At 52.0% G+C, this 22,590-nt stretch overlaps 10 protein-coding genes across 10 annotated transcripts; 8 read left to right on the forward strand and 2 right to left on the reverse strand.

Moving 5' to 3' along the window:
- Window positions 1–233: 233 nt before the first annotated feature.
- On the forward strand, window positions 234–544 carry CPAR01_07403 (uncharacterized protein; the record flags this gene model as incomplete). Its single annotated transcript, XM_060491672.1, has 2 exons — window positions 234–379; window positions 433–544. The coding sequence occupies 2 exons, from the start codon at window positions 234–236 to the stop codon at window positions 542–544; spliced, it is 258 nt and encodes an 85-aa protein (XP_060350546.1).
- A 2,982-nt stretch (window positions 545–3,526) lies between these two features.
- Window positions 3,527–3,868, forward strand: CPAR01_07404 (uncharacterized protein; the record flags this gene model as incomplete). Its single annotated transcript, XM_060491673.1, has 1 exon — window positions 3,527–3,868. The coding sequence occupies one exon, from the start codon at window positions 3,527–3,529 to the stop codon at window positions 3,866–3,868; it is 342 nt and encodes a 113-aa protein (XP_060350547.1).
- A 734-nt stretch (window positions 3,869–4,602) lies between these two features.
- CPAR01_07405 (oxysterol-binding family protein) lies at window positions 4,603–6,408 on the forward strand (the record flags this gene model as incomplete). The annotated part of the gene is made up of 4 exons (XM_060491674.1): window positions 4,603–4,688; window positions 4,930–5,176; window positions 5,252–5,920; window positions 5,989–6,408. The coding sequence occupies 4 exons, from the start codon at window positions 4,603–4,605 to the stop codon at window positions 6,406–6,408; spliced, it is 1,422 nt and encodes a 473-aa protein (XP_060350548.1).
- A 2,044-nt stretch (window positions 6,409–8,452) lies between these two features.
- Window positions 8,453–9,406, forward strand: CPAR01_07406 (uncharacterized protein; the record flags this gene model as incomplete). The annotated part of the gene is made up of 1 exon (XM_060491675.1): window positions 8,453–9,406. The coding sequence occupies one exon, from the start codon at window positions 8,453–8,455 to the stop codon at window positions 9,404–9,406; it is 954 nt and encodes a 317-aa protein (XP_060350549.1).
- A 787-nt stretch (window positions 9,407–10,193) lies between these two features.
- CPAR01_07407 (uncharacterized protein) lies at window positions 10,194–10,824 on the forward strand (the record flags this gene model as incomplete). The annotated part of the gene is made up of 2 exons (XM_060491676.1): window positions 10,194–10,725; window positions 10,799–10,824. 2 exons carry the CDS (start codon window positions 10,194–10,196, stop codon window positions 10,822–10,824), a joined length of 558 nt encoding a protein of 185 aa, XP_060350550.1.
- A 1,345-nt stretch (window positions 10,825–12,169) lies between these two features.
- On the reverse strand, window positions 12,170–12,649 carry CPAR01_07408 (uncharacterized protein; the record flags this gene model as incomplete). Its single annotated transcript, XM_060491677.1, has 1 exon — window positions 12,170–12,649. One exon carries the CDS (start codon window positions 12,647–12,649, stop codon window positions 12,170–12,172), a length of 480 nt encoding a protein of 159 aa, XP_060350551.1.
- Window positions 12,650–14,387: 1,738 nt separating this feature from the next.
- Window positions 14,388–15,186, forward strand: CPAR01_07409 (SCP-like extracellular protein; the record flags this gene model as incomplete). Its single annotated transcript, XM_060491678.1, has 2 exons — window positions 14,388–15,103; window positions 15,165–15,186. 2 exons carry the CDS (start codon window positions 14,388–14,390, stop codon window positions 15,184–15,186), a joined length of 738 nt encoding a protein of 245 aa, XP_060350552.1.
- Window positions 15,187–16,102: 916 nt separating this feature from the next.
- Window positions 16,103–16,737, forward strand: CPAR01_07410 (scytalone dehydratase; the record flags this gene model as incomplete). Its single annotated transcript, XM_060491679.1, has 3 exons — window positions 16,103–16,133; window positions 16,192–16,289; window positions 16,348–16,737. 3 exons carry the CDS (start codon window positions 16,103–16,105, stop codon window positions 16,735–16,737), a joined length of 519 nt encoding a protein of 172 aa, XP_060350553.1.
- A 1,228-nt stretch (window positions 16,738–17,965) lies between these two features.
- Window positions 17,966–18,914, reverse strand: CPAR01_07411 (methyltransferase domain-containing protein; the record flags this gene model as incomplete). The annotated part of the gene is made up of 2 exons (XM_060491680.1): window positions 17,966–18,785; window positions 18,844–18,914. The coding sequence occupies 2 exons, from the start codon at window positions 18,912–18,914 to the stop codon at window positions 17,966–17,968; spliced, it is 891 nt and encodes a 296-aa protein (XP_060350554.1).
- A 1,266-nt stretch (window positions 18,915–20,180) lies between these two features.
- Window positions 20,181–22,289, forward strand: CPAR01_07412 (phenylalanine ammonia-lyase; the record flags this gene model as incomplete). The annotated part of the gene is made up of 1 exon (XM_060491681.1): window positions 20,181–22,289. One exon carries the CDS (start codon window positions 20,181–20,183, stop codon window positions 22,287–22,289), a length of 2,109 nt encoding a protein of 702 aa, XP_060350555.1.
- Window positions 22,290–22,590: the final 301 nt, after the last annotated feature.

A 22,590-nucleotide genomic window follows, 5' to 3' on the forward strand; every position in this document is an offset into this window, starting at 1 on the left:
CAGTAGGCAAGGAGGGCCGTGAAGCCCGGTGCTCCTAGCCTCCGGTCGGTCGACCGCGGGACTTTGCCACGCGTTGATCTCTCGTGTTCGGCCGGAATACCGGGGCGGGGGGGGGGGCACTTTCTCACCACGAAGCAACCGCCGGGAGAGGGGTCCCCTTTTTCTTTTACGATAATGGATACACGGAGGTGCTTGTTGGGCGGGGCGGGGGGTTGTCGTTTGTTGCTTTGTCGATGAAGCTTGATTCGGGGGCCGGGCTTGCGGCGGCGGCGGTTCCTCTTCGACTAGCATTGCTGGGTGGTATTTTCCTTTCTGTTCCCTCATTCCTTCTTCACCTCCTCTTGCCCACCGCATGCGATGCAACCCTTCAGGTGAACCTGTCAGTTGGAATGCATGGACTCTGGAGTGGGAAAAAAACGGTTCAGAATGCAGATCTTCCAAGATTCCCATGGCGCCAGAGACCCTGAAGTTGGCAGTTGGAGGGGGGAATTATGCTCGTTTGAGGAGGTACATGGAGGGCTCGGATGAAGCTATACGAACTTGACAAGTCGAAAAGCAAGGTCAGCTTTCGAGTCGGAGCTCCGGGTTGGTGGGTGAGTGGTGGTTCGGTGAGTCGAGTGCCGAATGCAGGTACGGAGGACGGGGGGCCACGGTTGTTGTCCTGCGGCGGCGCTGCGGATACCCTGCTGCGTACGGATACCACCACTTTGACTGGAGTGGAACATTGTTGCATTCCCTTTTACGGCTCGAAAACCATTCTGATATTGGACTTTTGAAGGGGGGAGGGGGGTCCGTCCGGGAGTGGTGATACTCTCGGGGGCCCGGGGGGTTGGTGGTTTGAGTCGGACCTTGGAGGCGGCGAAAAACTTTGAAGGCATTCACGAGCTATTGGGATATTTCTCTCCATCGCGACGACGATCAGATGCACGAAGGGTAGCATGTAAGACGGGGAATGAACGGTGACTGTCCCCTCTCCCCCTTCTACTTCTCCCCTTCTCCTCGTCTCGAAGCCCTTGACCGAGATTCCATGTCCAAGATGATGCTCGAGTCGAGGAGTTTTTCGGTGGATATTGGACTCGATGGGGAGTCTGATACCGAGATACCGTCGGTACATACATGTTCAGGTATCCTTTCATTTTACCAGACCCCCATTCCCATTTTCATTTTCACCCCCCTTCCCATACCCACTCTTACAGTCCTACTTGCCGAGTTATGAGGTTGGTGATATTAGAGAGAGAGATGAATCGACGATCCCAAGAGCGGACGTTGAGCTCCCCACCCCATATCCCCTTCCCTCACTTCTAATCCTGCTCCGACTCCCATGTAGCCTCGTTCTCCTTCCTCTTCCAGGCTCCGGGTCCGCCCCCCTTTGGAATCACCTCGGACCATGAACCCACGGACGAGGGCCTTTGCCTGCGAGGAGGATTAATCCCTGGCAGGACCCTGAGATGGCCTGAGATGAGGGGTTCTTGAAGATCTGCAGCAACAGTAGCAGTGGGACAGTACGGAGTAGTAGTAGCCGCAGCAGCAACAGTAACGGCGGATAACGGCGGCGAGCGGGCGGGTGGTTGGGCGGGTGAGATAGAGGCGAGGGTAATATTAAAGTGTTCAATATTGGAAGTTGAGTTTGAGGGGGCTCCGGTCAACCGTCGGGAGATCATGGATGAAGTGTCAGGGAAGGCTCAGGGGACGGTTCTTTCTTTGGCGGGAATGAGGCGGTCGGGGTGAAGTTGATTCACAGCCTCCTTGGGATGGAAAATGGGCTGAGGAGAGATGGGAGGGGAGGAGGGCTTAGATTGGGTAGGTAGATGTAAGTGAAGGTTTTTTTTTTTGGTCTCGTGATGGCTTCATGGGATGAGACGCAGTCACGGGATACGAGGTGGACGCACGCAGTACTGCGTAAGGTATGTACGCTCGGGTTGCTGCGGGCCTGCGGGCTTTGCGGCTCTACTACTGCGCGTCGTCTGCGGGGTGGGATTTGGGACCGCGTGACTGGTTGAGTTTCCTCCTTTGAGCTCTGAGGGGTTTGCTCGAGGATTCGTTTTACTTGCTGCTGCTGTTTTGTTGTAGAGACATATGCAGCTGCCTGTTTGGCGCCTCCTTTGTTTATAAGTAGGTGCTTGAAGTTGAAGTTGACGTTGACATGAGATTGGCTTCTGGAGGACTTGAGCTGGAACTGTAAGTCAGGTTCCTATTCTGCTCCTCGTTGCTGTGGCCGGTCTGAAGTCAGTGCGAATGAGGGAAAGACTGAAGGGATGAAGGTGTGTGGAACCTTGGTGAGTGATAGGCAGTGATTCATGAGACTGAGGTAAGAGCCTTTCGATGTCTTCAGCTGGTGTTTGATGTGAACCAGGAGCCTCAAAGGTACGATTGCTGTCACTGTTATTCGATTTTATTGCAATGGCTAGGATGTACAGCTTTACAGAACTATGATGCGTATGGAACCGTGTTAATGAGATCGTTTTGCAGGTGCGAGATGCTGATCTATCTGAGGTATCTGGCAGTGTTTAAACTGTGGTAACAGACGAATGTCACGACCTCACTTGAGATCGTGTTCAAGGTAAAATGCAGACGCCGCCGCAGCCTCTCATTCCTCCCATGTGCTCGAGCATTGTTTCCTCCTAGCAGTAGTTTCCCCCTCCTTCCCCCTCACCACAGAAGCAGGCGTGTTTGAAGGGGTGAGGCTTGAGTCAAGGAGATGAGAGCTTGTGATGGCGGCTGGATTAGACATGTGCGTGGATGATTGGTCGCAATCCGGTCCTGGCGTTGTTGCAAGGCTGCTTTGCTGTCTGCGGCGGTCCGGACACGGCTTTGGGGATGGTGGAAGGGAGCGTGTCTTCCTAACCCTACCTGACACCTACCTTAGTTGGTCAAGTGAGTACAAGGACGATAGCTGCGTTGTCTTAGTAGGGCTTTGGAATAGCTTGTCTAATTCTTTTTGTGTTTTCTCTGATGTCAAACAAGACATTATCGAGACCTCTTCGTTTTTCTCGAGCGGTTGCTAAAAGTCAGAGGTGCAAGGCCCCCTTTGTTTCTGATGAACCTTAGGTAAGGTAAGGTTGCATCTGAGCGGAGAGATGTCTTATCGCAGCTCTTATCTGACTCTGAAGTATGTTTCTGACAGTTGTTCTCGAAGGAGAAAGGACGGTCGGTGCGTTATCAGAGACTTTTAGGCAGTGCGACTGCTTATCGGAGACAGCCAAGATGGGTGTGATACAGCGGTCGTGTGACCCATCACGTCATATTTGGCACTGTATCATCAAGTACCTACTGATTCGATACTGCCCCCCCAAAGGCACACGCCCAACTTAGCTACAGCTATTGGCTGCTTGGCGCTGTGCCTCCGGTGCCATCCTCCCGCTCCCCTCGTCAGATTGCGCGGGTTTAGCGCTCTCTGTGCGGCGTCACCACTTGCCTTCCCGCTCCGATGCGTGGAGCTCTGTCTGCAGTGCTGCTGGCGGCTGCTGCTGCTGCTTTGATTGCTGCTTTGCTGATGCTGCTGTTCGTAGCCTTTTGGGTGCCGTGCATGACATTTTTACGTACCATTCTGGGGCGTATGGTTTCGTCTTCGGTTCATCTCTCATTTCATCCTCTTTTTTATCCACCGCCATTTCCAAACCCTTTGTCTATTTACTTTTTTGTGTGCTGGGGGAGAAAGAAAGAGAGGGAAAACATCACCCCAAATCGAACGAGCCTTCTTCTCTACTCCGTACCGCGATCTGGGTTGCGCCTTGTCTGTTTTTCTCGGTACTCGTCTTGCCGGGTCGCCATCCATCTCCGATACGGCAACGTCCATAGTATTTCATATCCAGACTACCTCACCTCACGGCACCCGTTGTCGCCCTCCAACAGTGGATATTCCCAATAGGCCAGGCGAGGTAAAGAGTCTGATTTCCTTCTGCGGGATCTCATCATCGCATAGCATACGTATCTGAACGCTGCGGCGCGCTGCGCACGAGTCGGACGACTGAAACGAAACGGACACGCGCGCTCACGCCTTTGGAACCACCTCGCCTACGGAATACCTTGGCTGTCCAAACAAACGTACCCGCAATAACGGCCATCTCTCTCCTTCGACCCGGAGTCGAGCATCCAAAACCCAAACCTTACTCTGTCATCATCATCATCATTTCTAACTCACACCTCTGGATCTCTACTGCAACCGCCAAACCTCGTGGGACTGCTACCTGACGTCGTTACGTACTGTGCAGTGTGGGTGTGCTTGTCTGTCACTGTTCGGTTTCTCTTTTTTGGCCGTTCCCATCTCGGCTTCGCAACCCCGCCAGCCGTTCTCGGCACCCCACCTTATCGCAGCCAAAGGCCGCTATTTTTCGCCTGGGCGATTTCTTGGTTGAACAGTACCTTTCACCCAGTACCTTGCCTTGCCTTACGCTGTAGCTAGTAGGAGAGAAGCCAGGCCGCCAAGCAGCGAATCAACCCAAAGGCGGAAAAAAGGGAAGCGTCGTCATCGGTTCCTCAAACTCTCTCTCGCTACTCCGAAAACCCACCGACCGGCCGCGGGCTCGTTTGAACCTCTCGCCTACCCTCCACAACCAAACCAACCAACGAACCCCTTGTTCTACGGATCTCGAGACTGCAACCATGGCTGCTGCAGCTGCGCATGATACGCCTGAGGAGCCTCAGAGCGATGGCTCCAAGCTCAAGACCTTTATTGGTATCCTGAAGAAGTGAGTCTATCTCGTGATGGATGACGTCGTTTGGTGGTTTGGGCTTGCATGCGCAGTGCCTTTGGGAACCAGGAGGCGAGCTTTTCTGCTTCGCGGGCGGGGATGCGTTGGCTGATGGGCGATGATCCTTGGAGGGGTAAACCTGCCATCGTCACCTCATCAGACCTGCAAAACTCCAAAATCAGACAGGCGTGAATTATCGGGAAAGCGGAATTCGTGCTGACTGGCCTCCTTCTTTCAGGTTTATCGGTGTCGCCGACCTTGCTGCCGTCCGCTTCTCTCTGCCATCCCAACTCCTCGAGCCGACGCCGAACCTCGAATACTGGAACTATCTCGATGCGCCCAACGCCTTCGTTGCCATCGGTACCGCGGACGAACCCCTCGACCGCATGCTCGAGGTCTGCCGGTTCTGGTTCACAAAAGATCTGAAGTACGTCAAGGGAAAGCCTTGCAAACCATACAACTCGTGTTTGGGAGAGTTCTTTAGGGTGAGTGCCGCCGGTCCTTTCTTTGCGCACTATGCGCCTATCATACTTTAGGACGCTAATGGAGGACGTGATTAGTGTAATTGGGAAACCGAAGATAATGCCCCCAAGATCAACACGACAGCCCTCGGCAGCGGCGCGGGTAGCAGCTCGTCAAGCTTCAAGTCGGCCAAGGCAGACAAGAACGCCTCGGCCGTCTCCCTGTCCGTCCCGCAACACGGCAGCACGACACTCGACAGCAAGCCCCTCCGTATCTCATACCTGACCGAGCAGACCTCCCACCACCCGCCCGTAAGCGCATTCCACATCAGCTGTCCCGAGCGGGGCCTCTCTGCCCGCGGCTTCGACCAGATTACGGCAAAGTTCACGGGTACTAGTGTGCGCGTGTTGCCTGGCGAGCACAACCTCGGTATTTTCGTCACGCTCGAGAAGCGCGGCGGCGAGACATATCGCCTCACTCACCCCGCGGCGCATCTCGGTGGCATCCTCAGGGGAAGCTTGAGCGTCAGCGTCAGTGAGATGGCGTACATTACGTGCCCGCAGACCAAGCTTAAGACGATCCTGCACTACATTGAGGCTGGGTGGCTCGGCCGCTCTACGAACCGCGTCGAGGGCATCATCTTCAAGTACGACCCCGAGAACGACGACAAAGTCAACATCAAGGACGTCCCGGAGGCCGACATTGTCGCCCGTCTGAGCGGTCCGTGGCGCGAGAAGATTGAGTTTACCCTCGGCCCCAAGCCAGTGGTAAGTGACCCTTCCCTGTCCTCCTTCATCCCCCTTCTGCCGCATGAATACTCACATGAATATGGCAGAACTCTCACCCCGCCGAAGCCCGCTACACAATCATCGATCTCGCACCCCTCAATGTAGCGCCCAAGGTGCTGCCCCCGAAGGAGAAGCAACTCGAGAACGAGTCCCTGACGATGTGGGGTGGCGTCACCGAAGCCATCCACGCAAAGCAGTTCTCCAAGGCGACGCAGGTCAAGGTCGAGCTCGAGGAGCGGCAGCGAGAGCTGGCGCGTGAGCGCGAGCGCACGGGCGAGGTCTTCAAGCCCGCCTTCTTCGAGCAGGTGACGGACACGGGTGGCAAGCCCGAGTTGACGGATAAGGGTAGAGAGGTGCTCGCGAGGGCGCAGAAGGGGGAGTGGGACATGAGCGATATCGTTGTTGTAGACGCTCCAGCTCCGGCTGCGGCTGCGGCTACGGCCCCAGCGGCTACGGAGAGCAAGTAAATGGTTCGATGTTATTGGCGGGAGAAAGAAATTAATTGGATTAGAAAGGCATACTGAGCACCTGGGAAAGCTGCGTCGGTCCCGTTCCTTGTTTTATTCTTTCTTGGAACTCCTCTCTCCTTCTCGTTTTCCGGATTATTTGGATCTGTTTGGCCCTACTGACCCTTTCCTGAGGGATGCATCGCTCGCTTTTTTGCTTTTTGGAAGGGTTTTTCCTACTCTGGTTGTTGACCTGTTTCATGATCCCTCTCGCTTGAAGAATTCTCGCATTAACGATGAGGGGTTGGAGGTTTTTTTGTTGTGTTGCATGGTGTGGAGATGAGGAGAGGAGGAGGAGGAGGAGACTATTTTGCATTGTTCGCTCTTGGGTGTGGAACATTGCGACACATACATACATATACATTCACACACACAGAGAGACTCACATAGGCCTTTTCCTTGGAAGGCGGCGTTGGGATTCTTAGATTGTTTTTATGTTTTATTGGTTTAGTCTTTTTATAGTAATACATTTCATCAACACTTTATTTCGTGTGGTTGTACTTAGGGCTTGGATGATCAACGTGGGGATACATATCATAGGCATACAGTAAGTACTAGGTGTCAGATTGTGAGAAACTTGAGTTTGCTTGGCTTTTATATTGATCTGAACAGGAGGGGCGAAAGCTAGGTTTCTGTGGAGCCTACTATCTCGTAACGAGACGACATTGCAAGGTAAACTCTGTCTCAATATTTCACTTGGAGGAGTGGGGAAGAAACACTTGACGATGGGATGTTGGGACGGCATTCGCTTTCGGATGGCGGAGCGAACGTGTTGCGTGCTGCGGTTGCGTGCTGCCCGGCTCCGTGCGGTTCGGCCCCGCTTTCGGGAGGGGGAAATCGGGGATTTGTGGACGTCCGGTTTTTTTTCTCGGTGGCCGGATTGGAGTTGGCTGTAACCTTCTCGACTCACGGACCTCCTCATGTAGTGCTGTTTTATCGCGAAAATTGGGGATGTTATAGGACAGGTATAATGCTATGGGCTGAGAGGACAGACATTCTCGGTGAATATGATGCGCGGGGTGCAGGTGTCGTTATGTACGGTTCACTGAGCTCATACTATTACCCTGGTCGACGTTATCGTGCCGATTGCGCATGGAATGGGAAGGCTGAAGAGGCTGGGAAGGAACATTTCTGCTCCTCTGCGACGTTACCTACCTTGTACGAGAATTTTTGTCTATTTTTGGTGGAGATAATGATGTTTTGTATCTCGTTTACGATACGACTCATCCCATCCACTCGTAGGCACTTAGAACTGATGAGTAGTCTACCCCGGGTATCATCATAACTATACGAGATCTCAGAATTTGTTGTCTTTGAGCTGAATGGTATAGATGTCTGATGAGACGTAAGAGACCAACACCTTTGCCGGCACAAGGGCCCCCCAGCCAATGTCTCGAAAGCTTCAACGTCTAAATCCTTGCATCCGGTAAGGCGACTATGAGACAGCGCATTGGCATCAACAATGTCTTATTGAATACCATAGACAATGATCTAGAAGAAATGTCTTTGTCGGTTGATTAACGATTACTTTATCGACCTGATTCTTCAAAGCAGGGATAACAATCACTGTGTTTAGAGGGTCACAAAGACCAGCTCACGGAACCGAGGTTGAAAGGGGCTTGAGAATGAAGTGATAGATAACTTCAGGATATATTCCAACAACTGACAGACCACACATCTCTACAAGATCAACCGCTTCTCGTAGGTAGCATTGATCAATTTTCGTTTCACGTCCCATTCCTTAGTACCGGTTCTTGTTCGTCAGGACTAGCTTCCGACCTACTTCACTTTTGCATCAGTTTCATCTTCACCTTTGACTTAACCTACAGAACTCGATTTTTCTACCACAACTTCACATTCACTCTTCCAGCCTGCCTGTATTTTCTGTAGCACCAAACCCAAAGCAATCACAGCCACGTCTCTCTCTCTCTCTCTCCAGTCTAAGTTTCACTCCTACTTTCTCTCACCAATAGCTATCAATCCCAACTAACTCCTCACCCAAACCATGGCTGATCAATCCCAGAACAGTCAGACACCGGCCGCCACCAATGAATCAAGTGATTCAAGAGGCGTTGTTCCCCTCGAACTCTTCCTCGACATCGCAGACCGCTACGTCGAATCCGCCTACGCCCAAGCCGCAGCCGAAGTCTCGACATGGCACGTCGAAGGCTGCCCAGACGCCATCGACTCAATCTACATCAGCGACAACCACGCCTACGACTACGCCTCCCAGACGAAGCGCTGGCGCCTCGTCAGCACCCTCGCCAACCTCCGCAGCAGGCGCGTCTCGGACATCGTCGACAAAACGTTTTGTAAGTTCCCTCGGCACCACCACGTGCCCCGTCACCACCGCACCCCGGCAAACGCCACAGAATGGTCTACAACGGGGCAGAGGAGCAGCGGCATCGTCAACCCGCCTATACACGCCTGGGTCCTCCCCGACATCGACGTCTTCGTCCTCGACTTCAGAGCCGCGGACCGGCATAACAACGCAGACGGCGAGAACCCGGAACCCCTCGAGACCGCGATCCTCCAAACTCCACAGGAAGCCACGAAAGGACCCCTCCGCATGATCCGCAGCGTCAGCAGTAGCTTGAGAAACCTAATGACCGCTAGCGGAAAGCAGATCCGCGCGCTCGCGGCCTTGCCGGAGTTGAGGTGCGTGCAGGCGTGGTGCGCGATCCGGAGCCCCGTGCAGCCCGCCGGCGAGCCGCTGCACGACCACACGGCGGTTTTGCCTGTTGATCCGGCGATCTTGCCTGAGCTTGCTGCGGAGTTGGCGCTGAGCGAGACGCGGCTTTTGCTGTTATGGGAGCCGTTGTTTGATGCTGGTGTGGAGATCACGGTTCGGCCGAGGTATGCTTTGCGTGGGGAGATTGAGCTCGTCCGTACGGACGAGGGTCTGCGGATGAGGTTTCTTGAGGAGGAGTGTAGGTGCTATCGGATTGAACTGGAATAAGGTGGTGAATGGAAGCGTGGATTGTGAGTGTCAGCGTAAGTTCTTTGGAGTTGGCGGAAGTGTACTCTTTGACTCCAGGCTGGGTACTCGATTTTAAAACTTGATGATATACATGGTAGGTGGGAAGAACCGAGCGGGGGAGACTAGACTATGATATTTTTGGATACCCCGATTTGAATCAAGTCGCTTGCGAAAGTTCCTGCTTTAAAGGCGTCTTGGTGTCTTTCCCAATTCATGTCTAGCATCAAATGGAGCAATGTGGATAAACACACGAGGCAGCGTTATTTATACACTGCAGAATTGAGGAGTGTACATGGTGCCACTCGTCGAACATGTCCCTACCTATGGTAAAAATGCTAGATGAATAACGTAGCATTAAACGGCGATTAGAGACCAGGTACTCTTTGCATAGCGATGTAACTGCACCTCGGAGTGTTCTAGATGGAGATCACGGAAATATCGGTCACAGTCGGTTTGGGTCTATATCGAATTATCAGCTGGAGGTCGTCAGGGTGTCGAGAATCATGCTTTTTACTCTACCTGTTCCCGCTCGAAGCTAAAACTCTCTGTACCAAAAGAATCCCAAGAGATACTTTACTTAACCCAAACTAAGAGTCACCTGCTCGAGAAGGTTGAAGACGCCACGACCTCTACGCATACATTGTTATGCAGAAGAAAGAAGGAAGCCTCTCTGTCTACCACCACTACAGCAGCTGACCTCGTCTCTTCTCCATCATATCGCAGCATTGACACCTTCGGTACAAGCAGTGCTGATCCTGGCTATACAATGTCGACTAAATCCTACGCCACATTGCTCTTCGCTTTCGTCATCTTCTATGACAACCTTGAAAGACCAACACCAACCCGCAGCTTGAGTTCCCCTCCACAATTGGATACTATGCGCTGGTCCACCAAGCTTCACAATACCTTCGAACGCATTAAATTTGGTGTCAGAGGCACCACTCTCCCCAGCGGCATGCTTCCGTACGAAATATGGCTCTTAATCGTCGATGCCGTGGTTGACGACTTGGAATCGACAGTCGAGCCATTAACATGGGTATTGACCGGTTATGAGTCCGAAAAGGTGACCGATGAGAACCGCTGTCTCATGCTCGATCAAAGCAAACCGCCCTGGTTTTACGGAATCGAGCACTTCTTGATTGACGACGCCAGAAACTGTGAAAAGAGCAAAATCAAGCATCGGCAAGATGCCATGGAAGTCCTGTATAACTTTACACTGGTCGACCGCAGAACTCGAGATATTATCAACAGACGACTACCACGATGCACCTTTCTCCATAGGAATTGGTTCGAGCGCGGTAGGCCACTGGAGAAGCCTTCGACCTCGATACGAATCGTCCCGAGCATCGACCAGTTTCCTTACTTTGTCAGACGTCCTGCTCCGCATTCTCACATGAAGCGTTACAGGGCTCTTTTCAGTCCTTGGGAATACCACGGCTGCGTGGAACCTTTCTCTCATGTTCAGACGATACTGCTTTCGGCGATTCTGCTCAGGCCCGGCTGGGTTTACCATCTCAAACACCACTTCCAGTACTTGCAGAAAATGCCTAATTTGAGGAGTGTAGAGTTCAGAGCAAAACGACCGTACAGGGAAGCGGACGAAACTACTTACTATACAGTAGAGGACAGTCTTCTCACTTTTCTGCCTGGGGATGAGAATTTGGACATGGACGAGATTATTTCGATGTGGAGGTCACTCAAAGACAGAGGGGTCAGGTTCACTGCGAGCCATTCCAAGGCTTTGGTCGAGTTTACCTGAAAAACACCTTTAGACGTTTCCACGAGGTCCCCTTCCCAGAATGCGAGCCGAAGTCGTTGAAAAAGAAAGGCTTTGGATATGACAATGACAGAACTCAGGTAAATATTCATGTGAAGAAGACATAGCCAGAAAGGTGTACAGCCCGTGCTAACAGCCAACGCAGTGTTTGTTTTTCCCTGAGTCTTGACACTCTGGGCGATAATTGGAGCTTCCTATGGGGTGTTCGGCGCTAGATAAGTCAGCTTGGCTAAGAATCCACAGGGACAGGCTGCACAATAGTGAGGCGCAATTCCTCAAGTTGCTAATGATATTCGAAGCTGCCTCAGAAGTATGGCACTCGATAGGTTTGAAGTGTGCTGTATATAGACGGCCTTCCAAGGATCGCAACCGACGGACGGGTTTCGACAAACTGGATCTCGACCAACGACGTATGGCCTAGGTCAGACCCGGACATACGGATTACTCCGTAGGCAGAGAAAAGAAGACATCGGTCCAGTGAAATGATCTGTAGATTAATAAACTCACTGATACGAGATCTGGGCGAAGCGACTCGACTCAGCCGCACTTGATGGGTACCGCCGCCTCGCAAAATCACCGGGGATAGCGGCAGGTACCTGGGTTCCCTTTTCGCTCTCGCGCGGCTGATTCAGCGTTTACGCGTCTCCCCGCCACTTCGCTTACTGAACTCTGATATGAATGCAAGATTGTGATGTCCTGTGAGCCTGTGAGGTGAATGGCGGTGGAGTTATGCCTGACTCGCCGGGTCTATGAAGGCCCGAGGTACGGGACAATCAGGAGCGGAACTATGTATTGGCTTGAAAGCCGTAGAATTCTCATGAACATACGCAAGGACAGAAAGAGCCTAAACTAAGACCTAAATCCATGCAAAGAGGTTCCCATAGGATCAGTCAACAATCCTACTCGCACTACGTTAAAGGTGCTTAGGCAGGCGATGGTACTTTCTGCATTGGCCAATTGGTCGGTCAACCGGGTTCATCGGGGGAAAGCAGTCGAAGCGATGGGGGACTGTGCGGCTTGCAACAGGAAATCGTGACAAAGAAATGGAGAATTGTCGAAGCGAACTTAGCGAAGAAGGCAGAGAGGGGCAAAGTGACACCTTGGCTCAACTCTGTACCGGCGGGATGTAACCGGGGCGAGTTCAACCATGTTGATTTCGCAATCTCGGAGGCCCACCTGGAAGATACCTTAGAGAGCGGCATATAGGCCCTCAACGGACATGGTGTAACTCGACTGAGAGATTTTCTGTCTAGCAAACTTATGCAACGCAGAGAGTAGTTTGCGGTGCCGCGGTGCTTACCAGTCAACTCTAAACAGCTCATGACGAAAGTAATTGAGAGATTTGTCGAAGGTGGTCTGAGATGTACACGTGCTAGGAGAGACATCAGACGAACTAGTGTAGGGAAAGGTCTGGGCCAACATTTTTTGCATGACACGAACCACATCCATTTTCTCACAGTCACCAGTACCAAGACACCGGATCCAACGGCGCGGGAATGTGGGAACTCACAGCCCCGGCCCGTGTAAGCTTTGGGTGCCCAGCTTGGCCAAGGTCAAGCCTCGGCGCCTGCCAAAGACCATCGATCGGGCGGGATTGGCTCGAACCAAAGGGGCGGGAGGAGAGGGAGGGAAGGGAAGCAATGAGCTTAAAGCAAAAAAGAGGCTCAAGGCGCCTCGAACGTGTTCAATGATGATCAATGTCAGTCTATACTAGTTTAGTAGTGGCAAAGATCGATTGTTTATGGTGCTTCTGGCGATGTTCCAGAGCGAAACGTCCCGACAAAGACTTTGTGTGTTGTTTTTACCCCTGAGTGAAGGCTTGCAGCCGAAGCTAGAGTTTGAAGTTGTTTAATGAGGCAACGAAAAAGCATTGTGCAATGTTTGATTGGCTATACCCCGCACCAGACTACCACTTGAGTTCTCGCCCAGGAGCTGGGCTTTGCCATCCATGACGCCTTTTTATCCCACTTGACGGGATGATCGAAGCATAATAAACAATGTCCGTTCGGCTGCAACTTCATTAATTAGACGAGAAGAGAGTGTCAGAGAAAGAAATGACAGGTGGGGTACTCCGACCTAGGCGAACACAACCAAATAGGGTTTATCGTACTCAGTACACTATGGATAGCTCCTCTTTCGCTTTCTTCTGTTCTGTCCCCCTCGGACACCGATACGATAGCAAATTGAATGGGCCTGTAAAGAAGATAGTTAGAGAGTACCACGGTAAGGAAGACTCTCAGACTTGTCCATTGCAAAGAAAAGGTGAAATGTTGACAAAGAGATTGAGACACCGAGGAAGTCGAAGAGTCGAGAACTGGTCATCATCCCTGAGCAGAGTCGGTTCTGGACCGCTGCCTGGACCACACGCTCGGCCCCACATGGGGTCCCTTCCATTTACCGGCAGCAGCTAAATCCACTGATGTGACATAATCTGGTAGGGCTACGTCCCAGAGGAATCCTTGGAGATCCTGGTGTGGTGGTGTGAGACATGTCGACAGGGGCGAGTTTGTTGCTGCCCGGTCGAATTTAAACCACTCATCTGGGGTCGTTTCCAATGTCAGCGTATCCACCAATACAATGGGCACCGTTGTGTGATCCAACTTCCGCGCTTCCGCGGCTTCTGCAGAAGAAGGGGGGAGGAAACTTGGGAAACTGTTGGAACTTGGAAAGACTTTTTGACAATGTTGTCGGTGTGGGGGACGCTTCAGCACACTAGATCCTAATCCCTTCCAACTTCTAGGCTCCCCCCCGAATCCCCTGGTCCTATCAGGATGCAAAGGAGATTCGATCATTCGTAAGTGCTCTCTCCAAAGGGCCGGGAGTGTGAGACACCACGTCTTCTAGTTTAATATCTCTGATGTGGAGGCTTGCATACGGGAGATCATCACTCGTCTCAAGTTGAATACCGCCAGCGGCAAAATATCCCGACATCAGCAGGACCGTGGCAAACAACTCTAACTAAGTAAACAAGATGCAGAATATATAATATCCCAACTCTCGCGTTCCCTTCCTGTTGTTTCTCTTTCCCTCTTCACCCAAAATCGACCTTTTGCGTCTGTCACTCTTTTACACCCCAGCGGTACTCATCGACGCCTTGGCAGGTTCCATCCTCCGTTCACTCCTTCAAATCAACATCCAAGAATCCCGGTGATTTCCAAAACCCCTTTCAACCAAACCATCAAAATGCGTTTCTCAGCTGTCGCCGTTGCCGCTCTCGCCACCCAGGCCGCCGCCTGGAGAGGCCAAGGCCCCCCGTCCGGCTCCTACTGGGGCTGGGGTAACACCGGCGTCGAGGCCAGCAAGGCCGCCGACGACTGCTCCGGCGCCGAGGTGACCTCCACCTCCACCATCACTCTCCCCGCCGCGACCGCCCCTCCCGCCGCCACCTCCGCTGCCCCGGTCGTGACCCCCTCCGCCGCCGCCCCCGTCGAGGAGGCCGTCAGCACCACCTCCTCCGCTGCCCCGGCCGCCACCACCGCTGCCTCCAGCGGCACCTCCGGCCTCACCTCGGACCAGCAGGCCGCCCTCGATGCCCACAACGCCGCTCGCTCCGACGTCGGCGTCCCGGCCCTCGAGTGGGATGCCACCCTCGCCGCCAACGCCCAGGAGTGGGCCACCCACCTCCTCTCCGTCGGCTCCCTGACCCACTCCCAGGTCTCTGACCAGGGCGAGAACCTGTACATGCAGTCCAACACCGACAGCCCCTACATCAACGCCGCCAACGCCTGGATCGCCGAGAAGTCTTCCTACAACGGCGAGACCATCTCCGAGTCCAACTACATGGGCTTCGGTCACTACACTCAGATCGTCTGGAAGAGCACCACCAAGGTCGGTCTGGCTGTTGCCACCAACTCCCAGGGCACCTACGTCGTCGCCCGCTACTCGCCCCCTGGCAACTAGTAAGTTTGAGTCTTGAATGGAAATAAAAGCATATGAACAGGCGACTAACAAGAGAAACAGCATCGGCGAGAAGCCCTACTAAATGTCGACAAGGACGCCGCCATTGGACGGATTTTGAAAAATGGCAAACGGGATCACGCAGCGACAACAAGGCAGGGCACCTGTTCCGGTAGCTACGTTGGCTGGGCCGAACACAACCAAAAACTCTTTTCTTTCCATTCTTGGACATTTTTTGTGTACTTGGGGTTGAGATATTTTCCCACGACTTGATGTCGGATCCATTCCAGGTCTAGGCCGATCGAGAAACGAGGAAAAGGGGGTAGATCCCGGGTCTCTTTTACAAAACCAACCGCCCTTTGGCGAATTTCTTGCATGACTATAACGAGACATAGCGTAAATGCCTCACGATGCAGCTTCAATTTCCCGCAGTGATGTGATGTGATTCCCCAATGGCACTTGGTTGTGTACGTTTTGGAGTGGTGTTGTATCATGAAGTGAGACTCGGGAACTTCTCATTATGGCCTTTGCCGAGCAGCTGAGCGTTTTTGAGACTGGATACTAGTCGACATTTGGAACGAGTCGGCTTGGCATACAAAAGCCTTGTGCGAATGCCGTGTTTCGTCGCCATACGTTTACATAGCCGTCCGTTAAAGTTCTCCGGGAAGTGGAGGAACGGCAAGTGGACGGGTTACACCCACGGTCCCCCGCTCTCTGGAATAGTAACGACAAATTCTATGGGCGGAGTGTCTACTTTACCTACCCGCTAAGATTGAATCGTGGAGAAAGCAGAATCCGGGGTAACTTAAGAGAGCTTGTTGTCCTTTACTTAAGGGCTAGGGATACCTCTATTAACACTCGGTGATTTCCATTCGGGTTCTCCAGCAGAGTTTCGATGCACGAGCTGTTCCTTCTCATTTGACTTCCCTCGCGAATTACACAAATCGGGCGATAGTCTAAATCTACCTTAATCGATCATTATACGCTATAATTAAGATAAAATGGCATCTTCTGCTAACATTACTTTCGACGGTAAATCATCTCACGAGGTTTCCATCGTTCATGATGTGATACTAAAGAAGTATCCTAGACTACCTCGGGTTGAATGCATGCCTCTACGAGTGGGCAGACAGCTACGACACAAAAGACTGGAACCGCCTTCGCAAGTGCATCGCCCCTACCCTCCGCGTAAGCTCACGATCCTCCCTCCAACGACACGCAATCTAACACAACACTCACATTGAAGATCGATTACCCCTTCCTCAACAAGATCTGGGAAGCCATGCCCGCAGAAGACTACGTAGCCATGATGAGTAGCAAACCCATGCTTGGCAACCCCCTGCTCAAGACGCAACATCTCGTTGGCGCCAGCCGCTGGGAAAAGATCTCAGAGACCGAGGTTGTGGGCTATCACCAGCTCCGTGTGCCGCATCAAAAGTACACTGACGAGACTTTTAAGCAAGTCGCCGTCAAAGGTCATGGGCATAGCAGCAATAAGCATTGGTACAAAAAGGTTGACGGCGTGTGGAAGTTTGCGGGGTTGAGTCCCAAGATGCTCCTGACCGAGTATGATTTTGCGGCTATAGCTGCCGAAGGTCGTGACTCGCTTTTAGCTGGGATAGTGAAGGATGTATAATACATGATGGCGGCGCCAAGTCTTTAGAGTACTTAGATGATTAGTTAGTTAGAACTATACCGAATTTAGAAGGTTTCATCATGCCTGCCTTTGCATCTGCAGCTTGAGATTAGACCTGATGGTCAATGAACCATTTGAGGAAGCATAGGACTTCGCCTCCGTCGATGCTGCTGAAATCCAAGTTGATACTGGCCTAATATTGCTCTGCCTTTTCATCGAGTCCAAGGCGACTATCCTCCCTCAGTGTTATTCAATGACTGCTCATATGCGAGCCATACCGGAGCATCCCCTCTCAGATTCACGCGCATAGAGTGCGGGCCTTTGCACCTTACGTTGGTTCCGAGATGCTCTCCTCTTAGCAGATTTGACGCAGCGTTAATGCTAATTCAACTACTAGTACCAGTCCGTGTACGTAGGAAGCCGCGTAAGACATCGAGATGTTGTAGGCATGCGGTTGCGGCTATTTCCGTGTCGATCAAGGTGATCTTATCCATGATCTGCGCCGGGCGAAATACAGAAAGCACTACTTGCTAAAGCAGCGATGCCACCTTCTAGAAACATCCGCTAGCAAACTCATTGAACGAGCTCAGACCATTGAGCGACGAAGACTGCCTGCAGGTAGGTGGTTGATCTGCGAGCAGAAAAGACCTACTCTTGAACTCCACGTTTCCACTCACGAGGTTAGTCGCGCCACCGCTGTTCACCTAACCGACCTTGCACTACATTATGCCGATCCTGGCATCCGTTTGCAGCACTTAACAGACAGGAAGCGCTTCAAATCGACAACGATGAGGTCGGCTGCCGCCAGCACGGCCCTGCAAACCTTACTTAAATGCCGTATCGCCGTTGAATGACTCGAGGAAGCCTGCCGCCTGGCGATATGCCCAGGCACCGCCGTTTCCGGTGAGAAGAGATGGCTTCAACGTGGTAATACACGTGTGAGTCGCCTGTCACCGTTATTGTGCTACGTGACTAGTGCCAGTTGGTCTCAGTCGCCCAACCACACATCATGCATCTCGTCGAGTCTACAGAGCGAAGTCGTATCCGAGACAGCGAACAACATTTTAAAAGGCCATTGAGCAAAGTTTCATCAAAATTAATCACTAATTACTAGAGGATATAAACAGCAAGATGTACTCAACATTAGCCAGCCCAAAGAAAAAAACAAAAGAAGTCAAAAACATACACATCCCAGCTCCTAGCTAGAAACCGCATTATCTGTAAGCTACTACTGAGCTGGCTTCCTCCCAATGGTGACTGTGTACTTGACAAAAATTCCTTCCTCCGCCGATGACGTCTCAAGGCACTCCTTTGTCAATTTCGAAACATCTTGGTCAGAGTATAAGTCCCGCTTTGTCAAAATCTTTCTGAGAAGATCTGGGAATGCCTTGAGAAGAGTTCGTTGCGCATAACAACCGACTGCTGCGCTGGGAATATTCTTCTCAGACGGCACCATTGAGAACTCAAACGATCGCGTAAGAAGCACTTCGAGCCCGGCGGCTCTCATGTGATCCCCGACATGATCACCAACTAGAATATCCAGTCCCATAGCCTGCGACTCCTCTAGAACTGCTTGGTGCCAGGACCAATTTCCGCTGAGCTTTGTCTGTGTACCTTGGCGATAGTACTCCCAGGAGCAATCCTGATGCTCGACGATGGCACCGGGCTTCAAGAGGTGGTGGACGCGTGAAAAGTACTCTTTCCAGTCGTCGATCGCGAGGAACAGCATACGTCCGAACACGTAGTCCAAGCTTTGCTCCTGGAGTCCCTGCTCTGACAGATCTTCCATGATGTTGCCTTTCAAAAAGGTGACATTGGTCGGAGCTGAGGCTTTGACATGGTCGGGGACGGCAGATAGATCAATCCCGTACGCCCGAGAAGAAGGACATTGTCTTGCTAGCTGGGTTGTGGCTACCCCAGTTCCACAGCCGATGTCGAGGGTTTTCGACTTGCTCGGGAGAAGTCTCACGTCGAAGAGAAAAGGCTTTCCACCCAGCATGGACTGGATGGCAAGCGCTTGTTCATCAAGGCGAGCTTGCTCGGGAGTACTAGCATAGTAAGCTCATGTAAATCGAGACGCCTCTGTGGGGTACCAGTAGTACTTACTCATTGGGTAAAACGTATGGACAAGAAGTGTCATGATACGTGCGTTCGGCGTACTGCGATGATGTTGCCATGATGGATTTTTTTGAAACTTTTGCAAGTTTTCAAGAAAAGAATGTCTGATTGAATTGTTGTTGTGTTCCGGTTAAATACTAGGTATGTTTAAACAGAAAGCAAATTACCTGATAGATACTCATACCCATTTGCAACTTATATAGATATCAGACTCCAGACTCCAGACTTTCTATCGACGGGGCCATTGAGGGGTAATTTTTGCTATCATTGCCATGTTAGTCAAAACCTTGTCCCAAAGTAGCGTTGTGCTATTTCGAAATGTTGAGGAATTACGCGGCAATCGAGGTAGATTATCCTCACTATCTGTCATGCGAGACCTACTCTGAATAGCCTCACTTTAAGTTTGATGGATTCCGCCATTATTGTAGGCCGTGTAGTTGAGGGGTAAGTCCTTTTTCACGGATGGCTCGAACCTTATCCTGAATGCAGCGTTTTTTCAATACGAATCTGTTGAGTCATGAAGATAATCAATCTCACGATCTATTAACGATGAGAAGCCTTTGCAGCACGTGTGTGAATAGCTTCATTTTAAGTTTGAGACATGCCAGGGGGCCCGAGCAGTATAAAGATGCATTCGCTTGAATTTTGGAATATCTATTCCGCTGGATCGCCAGCGTTCGCTTGTGAGGGAGAGGGATAAGCACGTAAGGTAGCGTCTTTTAGACTTCTCACGATACTGGGCAGAAAAATCAGATTTTAGACCGAAAATCAGTCCAGGTGCATCCGACGACAAGAAACTAAGAGCAACACAGTTCGCACCGCCAATTCTCCAAGGAATGTGGGCAAACTCATGATTGCGGCATCTTGTATGACTGGTGGAGTTCTCCCCGTGCACTTGACTTGAATAGCGGCGGCTGCGGTTGATCAATTTGTGAACAACATATCGTATAGAGACAAGATAAGCAATGATCCTCAATATTCCCGTAAGATATCCGAGTGCATGAATCGTGTCAAGGGAAGCCCTCTTGGGTCTTCGAGGGTTTCGAAGCTTGCAGCTGGCTGGGTTTCCAGAGTGAATGGCGCCAAGCCCTTAAGACCTTGAGGACAGGAAGAAAGAGGTTGAGGAGCGAGAACCGCAGTCTACGTGCTATGATTTCTTCGCATCCGAGTATCCATAAGTTGGGCTACTTAAAACTAGACTGACATGCTTCACTCTTGCGTTCTCCGTCACTCCTCGATACATCATCTTTCACCCAGCTGAGCACCGTCCACTCATCTCCAAGCTATCTTTTGTCTAAGTCCTAGCCTGGGCTTATCCTACAATCATGTTGATGGGACATCTACATCTTGTGTCCGGTCAATGGAAACATCTCCGGCAGTTGCTCGACTCGCAGTCCCGTGTCGTTGTAGACGGCCAGACTTTATCACTTTCCGACGTGATGGCCGTTAGCCATTATCACGCCTCGGTCTCTTTAACCTCGGATACCAACATCATCAACAAGGTCCACAAAAGCACCGCCCTGTTGCGTTTGAAGCTTCGCCAAGGAGCCACAATCTACGGCATCACAACAGGATTCGGCGGAAGTGCCGACGTGCGCACCTCTGACCATGAAGAACTGCAGAGAGGACTACTGCAGCTCCTCCAAGTCGGTATTCTTCTACCTTCCGACAAAGGGTCAGATCTCGGCGAAAGTCATCTTGGAATGCAAGCCTGGAGAGGGCATGCCCTTCCTACCTCCGTTGTCAGAGGAATGCTCCTCGTCCGGGTCAACTCTCTGCTGCGTGGTCATTCTGGTGTCCGTCTGGAAGTTCTGGAAGCTATGTTGACCCTGCTGGACGATCATGTCATTCCGATAGTCCCGCTGCGTGGCAGCATCTCAGCTTCTGGAGACTTGATACCTCTGTCTTACATCGCTGGCGTTTTGGAGGGCAACTCGGATGTTTACGTTGCTGTCGGCGCGCAAAGACCAAAGTTCATGACTGCGAAAGAAGCCTTGAAGATGATCGGCCTCGAGCCGGTGCGGTTCGAAGCCAAGGAAGCCCTGGGTATCACAAACGGTACTGCTACGAGCGCCGCAGCGGCATGTGTCGTGATGAACCAGGCTCATCAACTCGCCACAATGTCGCAGTTTCTTACCGCCATGGCAACCGAGGCGCTTCGAGGCCGGCAGTCGAACTACCACCCGTTCATATCCCAGTGCCGACCGCATCTGGGACAGGTGGAAGCTGCGTCCAACATACTACGTTTTCTCTCTGGATCCAAGTTGACCAGAAAGGGAGACGACCATGCCGAAGGCCTCGTACAAGACCGATATCCTCTTCGAACCGCGCCCCAGTGGATCGGTCCCTTGCTTGAGGACTTGATGCTAGCTCAACAGCAAGTACAAGTTGAGATCAACAGCACCACGGATAACCCCCTCTTTGACGTTGAAACCGGAACCGTACATCAAGGAGGCAACTTCCAAGCACTGGCTGTCACTTCCGCCATGGAAAAGGTCTCGTCCTCCATGCAGCTGTTGGGTAAGCTCATGTTCGCCCAATGCACAGAGCTTCTCAACGCCAAGCTCAACGATTGCCTGCCGCCTAACCTCGCCGCCGACAACCCGAGCAAGTCTTTCACTACCAAGGGGTTGGACATCACCATGGCAGCGTATATGTCGGAGCTGGCCCACCTATCCCACCCTGTGTCCGCGCATATCCAGAGCGCCGAGATGAACAACCAGTCGGTCAACTCGCTCGCGTTGATCGCTGCCAGGAACGCGTTGGAGATGGCCGAGATCTTGTGCCTCATGGTGGCAACGTACATATACGCCCTCTGTCAGGCTCTCGACCTGCAATGTCTCCATCTCGAATTTTGCAACGTAGCGAGGCCCGCGATGCTGGAAGTTGCTCAGAACTGTATCGGGTTTCCCAGAGCCGCCGATGGAGCGGACGACATTGCCCAGCGCTGTGGCGAGATCTTGCTCCAGAAGTGGAACGGCCTGGTCAACCTCGACGTGGAAGACCGAGGCCGAGCTGCTGCACGAGAAGCTAAGGGTGGACAACTCGAGGTTTTGGCCCCGTACTTCGAGGGTATGCGGCCTGAGGAGTTGATCGTTGCCATCAAGGCCATGGACGCTTATACCAAGCAGTCCGCCGAAAGAATCAGCCATGAGTATTGCAAGACACGCTTACGGTTTCTGGAAAACCCGAGCACAGGCGCATATCTCGGGGTTGCTTCAAAGGCAATCTACAAATATGTAAGGAAAACTCTGGGTGTCCCGATCCATCGCGGTTTACAAGACTATCCAACAACGTCGGGGACCAACGGAAGCCCCGGTGAACCGGAGAAGAAGACCATCGGCACCTTGACCAGCGAGATCTACGTTGCGTTGCGCAATGGGTCAATGCACGACTTGTTGATGTCGACAGTTTCTAGTTTAGACTCTAAGTAGGGCCCTGAGCAGTGTGAAAGATTATCCTGTTACCTGCAATGGTTCTTCGCTAAAGAGCCACTCTAATCTCTTTTACGCCATTGAACAAATGCTTTATGTACCTAATGCGCTACATGTGTGCAGGAGAACTTTTTGATATTACAGATTCTTATGTGGGCAACCGGCACGCCGGCCATGCCATGATTTTATATAGTACATCGTAGAGTGGAAAACAGCTATAAGACAAGCCAAGAAGGCCCCTTTCCAGGTGGGTGGTTTCGTATCATCTTACACTTTGCACGTGCGCCGCGCCATCATACAT

Source organism: Colletotrichum paranaense (genome assembly GCF_030867605.1).
Source record: "Colletotrichum paranaense strain IMI 384185 chromosome Unknown Scaffold_5.1, whole genome shotgun sequence".
In the NCBI taxonomy this organism is placed as follows: domain Eukaryota; kingdom Fungi; phylum Ascomycota; class Sordariomycetes; order Glomerellales; family Glomerellaceae; genus Colletotrichum; species Colletotrichum paranaense.